Source organism: Hyposmocoma kahamanoa, unplaced genomic scaffold (assembly GCF_003589595.1).
Source record: "Hyposmocoma kahamanoa isolate Upper Pololo Valley unplaced genomic scaffold, ASM358959v1 66, whole genome shotgun sequence".
In the NCBI taxonomy this organism is placed as follows: Eukaryota; Metazoa; Arthropoda; class Insecta; order Lepidoptera; family Cosmopterigidae; genus Hyposmocoma; species Hyposmocoma kahamanoa.
In genome coordinates, this window is record NW_020653854.1 from 19,940,735 (window position 1) to 19,951,958 (window position 11,224).

The window sequence follows — 11,224 nt, forward strand, 5'->3', positions numbered from 1 at the left end:
ACCTACTGCCACCTCACCTATTTCTGCCGCGAAGCAGTATAATGTGATCATTACTGCATTCCGGTTTGGAAGGGTCAGGGTGCTGGTGAAATTACAGGCACATAAGACTTATTAACTTATGTCTCAGGGTGACGGGCTAACAGTGCCCCTAAGATCTTTGCGATTTAAGGCTCTGAGTGGCATTGCAACTGTTATGGATAGCACTCGACATCACCAGACACACGACTTGATCCCGTCACTTGGTTTTATAAAAAAAAAATCTGCGTATTCAAGTAAATAATTCTGTATTGTTTTATAGAGTACAATTGTCCGTAGTAAATAATTTCATTTGTTGTTATAATTTTCTTTTCTTTTATATTTTATTATTTTAAGAAAACTATTAACGAAAAATTCTTGTTTCGTTGATATTCTAGCTGTTCTATTTAAATTGAAATTGGATCTTTGATATTAGATCACGTTGTAATTATTATTGATCGAAAAACACGAAGAAAAATTCCTTTGGTCTGCCTAGAAAAAACCAGGGTCTGTTGCCATGTCGGGATCACCGCTTTTAACAACAAACAGAGCTTACGGACGGAGCAGATTTTACGTATTTCTCTACACAATGTACTTCCCAAGCAGCACACCCATATCTAAATATATACTAGACATCTAATAGAATTTAATTCGATTGAATATTTTAAGAGTTCAAATTCCCTCAAGATATCTCAAAGAAGGTTTCTAGATAATTTAAAGTAAAAGTGGGCACAACTTCATTAATAGATCACAAGAGTGCTTTGAGAAACTATCTGTAGGTAGTGTTAAGAGTCATTCTTATCTTTTTTCTAAAGTAACCCTTCTAGAATGCTACAAGACCATTTGTAGAATGTAGACAGTTTTTATTTAGTCTTGTAGATAGTTTTTAGATGATTTATAGTCTATGATAGTTTTCTTAGTAATGCTATTTTAAAACCAAAATACTAAAGCGTTACAAACATAGGACGCAATTCTCTTAATACTAATAGACTTCATGTTTAATGACTTACAAAATATAAACTATATAAATTGCAACATGGCGAAATTAGATATAATATTTCTGACTTTTTCGCGCAATGTTTAATCGGTTGGAAAGCGCAAATTGACGTGCGACTTTAAATACATTGTGAAAAGTGATGTAAAACCTGTCATAAAAGTAATGCGCTCGCTAAATTTTAAATATTTAAGTATAAAATATAAACTTAATAAAAATACAGTTATCGATTTTCGGTTTTAAATATTTATAGAAAGCTTAAATATACAAAATAACTCACAAAACAAACCATTTCCAAGAAGTTCTAGGCTTTTTCAACTTAGATTTACTCTTTAAAAAGAAAAGAAATTCTTCTCGGCTACTTCATAGTCATTCTTTAAAAATAAAAATGGCGATAAGAATTTAAAGCTTTTTTCAAAACACAGTTGGAAGCATTTTGTCTATAGCTTTATCTATAGAAAAACTTTAGAATACAAAAAGATTATTTTTACTTGCTTTAGTTTACTTGACCTTGTAGAAGAACTTACACTCCTATGAAGTTTTTATGATTGTCTACAAAACGCGATGTTTCTAAGCCATTTTTTCGTTTGAAAAAATCAAATTTGTCGCAAAAAAAACGTTATTCTGTATAATTATATGGAATGTGTTATATATGACTAGAAAGGTGGATAAATTCCCTATCATATAAATATAAGGAATATTTTAATGACATACCTAACTTATGTTGGAAGAAATAAAATTTTCATTATAAATTTGAGGTTATTTCTTTACGCCAACCACATTTCACACAATGATTTCACTGTATTCCATTGATAGACGGCACAGTACACATTCACAACATTGAAGTACAGTAGTTTACGCGCTCATTTCAATTGTTTTTATCATTTCATAACACGGAATTACTTCACAATGTTTATTTATTTGTCAACAAACAAATGCCGGCCATGACCGGCCCGAGCGCGAATTACGACTATTGTATCCAGCGTTGCCAATTTGTAGGGAATTCCCATCAAACGTCTCAAGTCTACCTATTTAAACGTAGTGACATGTAAAGTAATATGAAAAAGCTAAAACTTTGAATTTAAATTGTAATGTCATCGCAGTACTGTCTAATTTTGCTTGCAACAATTGAAAGGCGTAAAAAAACACCATATTCAGCTTCTAATGGAAACTTACCAAAATGCACCATATGTAGCTTCTAGTGAAAAGTACTTGAACACAGGTATAATGGAGTAGCCTTTATTATTTATAAATATATTTTATATGTAAATGTTGAATTTTATACAATGCCATTCATTACGAGCTAGGGTGTCTGATTTTTTTCCTTGGGTTTCGAGAATTCTCGTACCCGATTTCTCGAGTCATGCGAGAATTTTATCGAAAACCAAAAAAAATCAGCTCAATCAACTATAAAACTAAATGTGAAGTTTTCGAAAGTTGGCCTGGGTGTTCTGAGTTGTGCCCCGAAATAAATTCCATCGTTCTTGGTTCAGGTTCGATTCCCGGTAGAACCAATTTGGGAAACTTTTGTAAATTGGTTCTGCTCTGGGATTCTGTTGTTCTGATACTCATGGGGAGTATGTACAGAGAGTTCCCTAGTTTCAGACCAGGTGATTGTCTTACAATAGAATACCAGCACCAGAACCATTTAGAAAAGTTAAGTTAAATTGATCCTACCGGTATCGAACCCGGGAACTTCTCATCCAGTGCCCACAGTGCAAACCGTTAGGCTATCAAGGTTGTACCATTTGTATTATTATGCATTGTTTGCATGTGAAAGCTACAAATTGCTTAAACTTTTTAAAAAATCCTATTTAATTTGCAGTGTCAGTCTGCTTCAATTACCTTCTTTGTTTCTTAAGTTGGTATATTTTGTCATTCATCCAACTATTGATTTTTAATTCATTTTGGAGGTGTAAGATGTTCTCTGTTAATACTTGTCACTTTCTCCTTAAGTTCAAGCTATGTTTACTGGATAAATTCCTGTATTCTCTCCTTTCTATGCACAGTTCACTCATTGATGTAATCACATACCAAAGCTTTAATATAAATTTAATAAAATTTGATATAATGCCTAGGCACCAAAAACCAGTTCTTATTAGCAATGTTGACAAAGCTGTTTTTTTTAATTTTCGTAAGCTTTTGCTGGTTATGTACATATCCGATTGTCTGAAATGAGCCGAGCAAACAAATTTGTATATTTTCAGGATAAAATGTTCTTCTCGTCGCGATTCAGCTATTATATTTCTCCAAAGTGAGCAAAGTATAGGTAAATATATCTCGAGGAAAACTGAAACAAATACATTTATTATGCCATGCCATAAGAAATGTACCGATGTTTCGATTTTTTTAAATTCAAATTCAACGTAAAGCCAAACTTTCATAATTCTGAAAACTAATTCATAATAAAACCGTTATGCTTTAGGGAGTTTTGGATGCTTATTACAAAGAAAAGACTAAGTTAGCTTAAGTTTGTTTTGTAATATTCTAAAAGAAACCTAAAAAAATACTTTCGGGATTATGGAAATTCATGCAAACGTTATTTCGGGCAAATGTATTTTCGGTCTTCTGATTCGTAACCCCAAACCGTAGAAAGAGTACAACAATATTTGAAAGTATTACTAACATGTATTAAAAAATATTTTAATGATAACATTAGCATCACAGCGACTCTATGAAATTTTTGTTCCAAATATTTCAAACGCTTGTGTTTGAAACAATTGAAATTGACGTGTTGGGTCTCGTTCAGTCTTTTACGCAAGCTATGAGTCGGAAAGAGACAGTTAGCTATTTGATTATTTTGATTGCTTTTGTAATTTATATTTACGATTAATTTAAATATAAATTAAATACTATATAAACTAGTGCATAAAATAACACTTTTAAATGATAACTATGATAACACAATGTAGTACTTACTGAAAATATTTTTACTGCCTCCGTGGCCGAACGGTTACTATGCCGGACTGCCATGCAGAGGTCCCAGGTTCAATTCCCGGGTCGGGAGAAATATTTGTATGGCCTACATTTATTTCTCTCGTGAGTTTGGATGTAATTTGTAGTTGTCTACGTGTGTGTCCATGGCACCCGCGACAGAAGGTTTCCCTAATGCGGGGCTATGTTGAATGTGTACGTTATTATTATTATAGTGATTTTTGGGGATTTTGAACAATTGGCATTGGCAACGCTGATTGTATCGAATGATGTGACTTAATATCCAAGGTTTACCACCTCCACCAGATCTTTTAGTATTCTTTACTTTGTCCATTTTGCATAAACTCTTACAACGTCCAATAGAGTAAAAACCCTAATTGTAGTATGTTTTTAAATAAAATCTACTGAAGACGCGCTATAACGTGTTTGTCAATAAGTACAAACACTACAGAATAAATTAAATATATCTAGAATTTATTCTTTTTTTTTTTTATGAATTCACTTGACTGCTAACTCGAGTTGCAAGTCAAGTTAACTCGGCTCGGTGTTCGACAGAGCAACCAAGAGTCACGATTAGAACTCGAACCGACGATTCACCGAGTTGGACACGATCGGCCGGCCGACCGCGACTCGAACGTGACCGAAGGTCACCGAACCGACCGAGCTAACTCGAGTTTACAAAGTATAGCTCCAGTTGACTCGTTGTGGGAGTAACTCAAGTTAAATAAGTCGACTCGCCCACCGCTCGCGACTCGCGTGCGTGCCCTGAAGGTTACCGAAACACAGTGGACCCAAATTGATAATTCTTGGACATAGGAATAACTTGTGGAGTATCGAGCTAATTTTTTTTAAGTGATAGACAATAACATTCCTAATAACTTTTATTCTTGTATAATTTCTTGAAATGTTGATAGTTTCGGAGAATTTTTTTTTTTGCATGGTGAAATATGCATTTTATTGTTTGTCTCAAAATATACAAAAATGTAATGTAAATTAGCTGGATACTCCGCAAGTTATTCATATGTCCAAGAATTATCAATTTGGGCCCACTGTGAGACGCGCTGTATGAATGAAGTATTCGGTTCGGCGGCGGGCGGAGCGGGTCAACCGAGTTAGCTCGAGTTCATGAAAAAGTAACTCGAGTTGGCTCGTTATAGGAGTAACTCGTGTTGACCGAGTTAGATAGCTCGAGTCGCCCATCACTACTCCAATCCAAAGTGAAAAAGTGTGTTGACAAATAAATAAACATTGTGAGGTCATTCCGTGTTCTGAAGTGATAAAAACAATTGAAATGAGCGCGTAAACTACTGTACTTACATGTTGTGTATGTGTGTTGTGCCGTGTATCAATAGAATACAGTGAAATCATTGTGTGAAATTTGGTTGGCGTGAAGAAATAACCTCAATTTTCTAATGAAAATTTTATTTCTTCCAACATAAGTTAGGTATGTCATTGAAATATACCTTATCTGATAGGGAATTTATCCACCTTTTTGTCATTGTGTATAGCACATTCCAAATTATACAGAATAACGTTTTTTGCGACAAATTGGATTTTTTCAATTGTTTTTTTTTTACCTTGGAAGACGTGTGAAAGGTTATTTATTGCATAACACGCTCACCGTTCAAGTTGTAACTTTTACCCCTTATAAAGGTTTTGTAATACTGTGAAAAGAAAAAATCGCTTAGAAACATCGCGTTTTGTAGACAATCACAAAAGCTTCTTAGGAATCTTATAATCTTCAAGACTACAAGATCAACTGCACTAAAGCAAGTAAAAATAATCTTTTCGTATTCTAAAGTTTTTTTTTATAGATAAAGCTATAGACAAAATGCTCCCAACAGTGTTAGTGTTATCTATTAACAGTGTATCGCCATTTTTATTTTTAAAGAATGACTATGAAGTAGCCGAGCAAAATTTCTTTTGTTTTTAAAAAGTAAATCTAAGTTGAAATGGTTTGTTTTGTGAGTTGTTTTGTATATTTAAGCTTTACTTTAAATTATCTAGAAACCTTCGTCGAGATATCTTGAGGGCATTTGGACTCTTAAAATATTCAATCGAATTCAATTCTATTAGATATCATATAGTATATATTTAGATATGGGTTTACTGCTGGGGTTGTTTACCGATTTCTTACATAAAACGCGCTGTATGTACATAATAATTTATGTATTCTATGATGATTTTTGGCATTCATCATTCCTTATGCATTCATCTTACGAATGTGTCTATGAGTGTGTTACAGATGTGGTATAGGATTTAAAAAGCTTTTTGCCGTCAACGCAACCTGTGAGCAAATATATCAATAAATATCACGTTATAATTATTGTAATATGGATGGAACATACATATACTTTATATGCTGCGTTCATTCATATTCTTTCTACCTCGATTGCGAGCATAGTTGCGAGCAGAATATAATTACAATTAAACTTTCTTTCTCGCAGATAGTATGCGGTATATCGGCGATGGTAATGGGCACTGTGGCTTTCATCGAGGAGCGGCAAAAGTTCAACATGGGGCTCGGCATTCCAGCTGGGGGTATCAGTGTTTTAGCTGCCGGTAAGAAATAAATATAAAATTGCAATTGCCAATTTTAGTAACGTAATTAAATATTTGAAAAGGTAGCGCAAGTACTATTACCGTTAGTCCTGGAACCCTGACAGCTACACTCCTTATCGTCATAACTAACATAATCGACATGTTTAGCAAAATAAAGTTATTAACATATGTGTATATCTGGAATCAGCGAAACAAGATCGTCTCAGGTTATACAAGTTGGTCGATGTAGAAACAACATGGTGAAATGGGGATATATTAACCCGACTCCAAATTATTGTGCCCGCGGATCCTCCACACAAACTATGTCTCATTTGCTCTCATGCCCACTGTGTCCGACCAGCTGCACCCGCCATGAGCTGCTAAAGGCAACGGATAGGGGCATATTTTTTTTAATTTATTGACCAAAATACAGGAAAAATACTTATTTACTAATTACAAGCTTCGCTCATAAAAGCCCTTCCGGCTTTATCCGCGGCGAAGGAGTATAATAGGAATCAAGTAATATAACACTGGTTTTTTGTTGGTTTTTGTTCATGACTAGACAAGAAGAAGAAGCAAAACGATATCTACAACCCCCTCTCTAATCGGCTTCATTTATATCTTATTTAGTTTCAGATTTATTGTTAAACAAAATCAGCGTTTGACATTCTTCAAATAAAAAAAACTTTAGATGCCAATATCTCGAAAGCTTACCAAAATACAAATACGTTAGTTATGACAAGAAGGACTGTACTTCTCCTCCGCCAGAACAGTCGAGAGCCGCAGAAGTTTATGCCTTCGTTTATACGAAATGAGGATCGCGATTCGGATACAGAGCCCGCAGAAAAAGTGATAAAAAAGTATGCCGAAGCTTACCAACTAAAAAAAACAAATATTAGAGCCCGTGTTAATTAGACTATAAAGACATGAACAAAACTTAGCGTATCTTGCCCTAAAATAATATTAAAAAATAATTTTTGTCTATGGACAATTCTTTACATAAGTTACTTTAATTTGAAAATCTTTTAAAAAGGCTACATTGCAATTAGTTATAAGGTTTTGTTTTGCCGTATAACAAAATACAGCAGTGGAAACTCTGGGTCCCTGATGCGACAGGCGGATCTCCTCACTGAGAAAGTTTTAATTCAGCTCGTTAAAACCGTTAGGGACCAGAAGGCTGCCAGCTGCTTCTGACAAAACATAAAGTTAGCAAACCAAAGTTGCCAGTCTCCTGGGCATGCGGCTCTCGATGAAATATTGTACCTTTAAAAGTCATCCTTTTTGTTGTCTTCTATGTAAATCACGAGCATTTCCGCTATTCAATGCCCTTTTCATAATTATTATAAGAGTAATAATTAATTAAGTAAGTAACTGTACTTACGTGCGTGCGTATGTGCGTGCATGCGTGCTTAGTAAGACAATACGAACCTCTTGTTGCTGCAGTGCGAGCGAATGAAGTATAATTCGCTTGCTTCTTTCTCATCAGAACTCGCCACTGTTACAGATTTATTTTATAATATGCTATAATATATAAAGAAGGATTTTTTCACAGAATACATGTAGCTACGCTATATACAGATATCATGGCATAAATTCCGAATAAGTATGGTTTAAATGTATTAAAGCTCCTTCGCAAGCAAAACATATAAGAAACAAAACATGGAAGTTGTAAAACAAAACAATAAGAAGCTGGAGTCACGTCGGAACCCAATTATATTTGCACGTCTCGACGAATCAATTCGACGTCGTCGTCGTTATGGTGATACTATAGTGATGAGCGGAGCGTAGCACATATGGAAACTCCATACAAACGCAGTAACGTGGTTTGTATAACGCCGTTCGCGTAACGCACATCTTCGCATAATTTCGCGATGCACTTTAGTTGCATAACGCTGGTCCTGAACATGCGCCTTTCATTGTTATACGAATGTGTGCGTCCGTACTCGGCACGCGGCGGGTGTGCACACAGGTAAGCCGCGCTGCTGCGTATGAATGGAGTTACCATAGTTGTCTTTTATACTATGGTAGTATTATAGTCTCAGACAATTTAAATCAATTATTATTACTGTATTCAATTATTACGACTTGTCACTCATTTTAAATTGTTTATATTATCAACGGTGAGAGACTGACGAGTCTGGTAAATTATCACTAATCACATATGGATAGATCCAAATTGGTAACAAATTTATCGATTTTTAGCGGTGTCCATCCATACATCTCGAGGCTGGGGAGCCGTGGCAAGTACTGCAATCGGCGCAGCCGCCGCAAGTATTCTCTGGGCTGCTGCCGTATGCTTCCTACTTGCCTTAATTGTGCAGTGCTGCAGAACTATACTGGATCCACCTGGATTTAACTATAGGTTAGCATGAAATTATTCTTTATCTTTTTTTATTTATTTATTTTATGAGATCAAGATTTATTAAGAAATAATTGTACATTTCATCTCCATCACACCAGATGGAAAGCGACAATAAGTTCGCCGATGGCGCATGCACACCTAAATATTACTTACTCTCACTACTTACTCCCACCTTGAAAAAGCCCAAATTATAGCATTAATGGGAGTAATGTCTGCTGGCAGGGAATTCCACTCCATAGCCATTCGCCAAGTAAATGTGGGAGCGCTTCGTGCGATTTCTTGGAATATCCGCAACATAGAAGGAGAACCACAGCATACGTTTAGTCTTCTGATGGTAGAAAGGGGAACGCGGAACTAAATTGTGCAATTCCATCGCACACTCTTATCTTGATAAATGTTTAAGATCGTTGAAATAATAGAAAAATTATTATACTATGCGTTTTTCTAGTGACATGCACATAGAAGAAGACACAAAACCATCGACTCGCGATTTGATAGTAATTGCATGCGTGCAAATCGCCCTCGCTGCCGCTACGCTCCTGAGCGCAGCAGTCTGCGCGCGCATCGACTGCAGTAAATGACGCGAGCCGCAGCGCTCGCTTACGCGCCGTCGCGTTAGTGAAGCACCCGCGATCGTCACCGCTGCCGCTGTCGCTTCCGCAGCGCCTGTACCCCCACCCGAAGACGTCACGGTTGAGCGGGAGAAAGGTGGGCGCGTGGCCTGGCTGATATAAACTTACCAACTTAGAATAAACGTCGAAGAGGTCGACAAACAGGAAAAATTTGGAAAGTGACATTGCATGAAGGTTTCTTTGGTCTGTAAGGTTTATGTAATAATATAAATCAAGGAAACATAGTGTTAGGTAGTTAAAATTTAGCACGTAAATATGATTGTAGGAGGTGGTTGTAGTAATATTAGGCACACACATCTGTATAATTTAATTAATGCAGTATCCATGTAGTTTTAGTAATATACTTCCGTTTGAAACTGAATATTGACTGCTACGGTATAATTTGATGAAAGAAATTTATAAGTGTAGACTTAAGGTTCTAAGTGTAATGAAAGTAACACTCATAATTGTCATAATATTATTTATTCTTACCCAATGAAATAAGAATCTGAGCAATAACTAATATACACATATAATTAATATTATATTATTAATAATACTATACAAATACTACAATATACTCATTTTATTCTATGATCAAGCAATTATGTACGCTATAATTGGAGTAAGTAAGGACCTTTTGTAAGTAATATATATAATGTTTTTTGTAAATATATTTCGTTTGTAGCTCTGAAGAGCTACAGACGACACTCTTGGTTTAATTAAAATAAACAATACTATTGGTTCTTAATAAATAAGCAACTTTGTTTTGCTCTGCTTTGGTAAATAATAAATTATGTATACAAAGTTATAACAACTTACTGTTTAATAAAATATGCATAGAAAACTTGTAAATATATATATAGGTAATTTTTAAAATACAGCTTTTAAGTCAAAAGATTCGTTTAAGTCGAAGCCATAGAGAGTTTTCGTATCCAACGACTTTTTTTACAATATCGAATACACGATGTATTATGCGCATTGTCTGTAGAAAAAGTTACTGAAATTTATATTGTTCAAAAAATTTCTTATTTTCAGCTTAAAGAACAAATCAGAAATCTCTGCTCTTCCTCTTTTTATCGAAAAGTTTTTTTTTTACCACACATTTCAAGTCTGTGTTCATTGAAATAATTAAATGAAACGACATCACACCGACGTCCCCGATCATTTTTGCATATCGATCTGTAATGACCAATTTTATTGACGTTGATCTTCACGATCATAAGAATACGAAGAATTTATTTGCGATCAACTTCCTTTTCTTTTCTTAACTTTTCTCTAGTATAAACCATCATTAATGTACCAGAATCGACCTGAGGGTCGTATTCTAGAACTCTACTCAATGCTCAAGTCAGGATTTGAGTATGGTTTAAAGCACTCGAAATCATACTCAAGTCCCTGCCATTAGGGTCGTATTTCCAGTGCTTGTGTTGCCAGTGCAATCATGACTTGAGCATTGAATAGAGTTCTAGAATACGACCCTGAAAGTCCCCTTTCCTGTCTGCTTTTAATCCGCGGCAATAACAGTCATAATTAGTAGTCGGATAATTGGATGCTTATTTACCTACAATTCAAGTAAAATGGAATGAGTTCTTGTATCGGAAAAATCCGTTGATTGATTGATTGACAAAATTATTAAGTATAAAATTGAAAGTAAATAAAAGTTTAGAACGTTTTTTGTAATTTTATGTAACGCTTAAATTAACTTTCAACTTTTTTGTTTTGTCTGCCCTTATTTCCATTTATTTGGTGTCGGCCCTTCTGGTC

At 35.0% G+C, this 11,224-nt stretch overlaps 1 protein-coding gene across 1 annotated transcript; it reads left to right on the top strand.

Moving 5' to 3' along the window:
• Nucleotides 1–6,148: 6,148 nt before the first annotated feature.
• LOC113232048 lies at nucleotides 6,149–9,822 on the top strand. Its single transcript, XM_026466672.1, has 4 exons — nucleotides 6,149–6,193; nucleotides 6,391–6,505; nucleotides 8,687–8,846; nucleotides 9,295–9,822. The coding sequence occupies exons 1-4, from the start codon at nucleotides 6,149–6,151 to the stop codon at nucleotides 9,425–9,427; spliced, it is 453 nt and encodes a 150-aa protein (XP_026322457.1). The 3' UTR covers nucleotides 9,428–9,822.
• Nucleotides 9,823–11,224: the final 1,402 nt, after the last annotated feature.

What these genes read in the sequence shown, in the direction of transcription:
- LOC113232048 (XM_026466672.1), top strand. Translation starts at nt 6,149, where the DNA reads ATGCATTCATCTTACGAATGTGTCTATGAGTGTGTTACAGATGTG. An exon ending in ATGAGTGTGTTACAGATGTG is followed by an intron (nt 6,194 to 6,390) that starts GTATAGGATTTA and finishes TCTTTCTCGCAG; the next exon opens with ATAGTATGCGGTATATCGGC. An exon ending in CCACCTGGATTTAACTATAG is followed by an intron (nt 8,847 to 9,294) that starts GTTAGCATGAAA and finishes GCGTTTTTCTAG; the next exon opens with TGACATGCACATAGAAGAAG.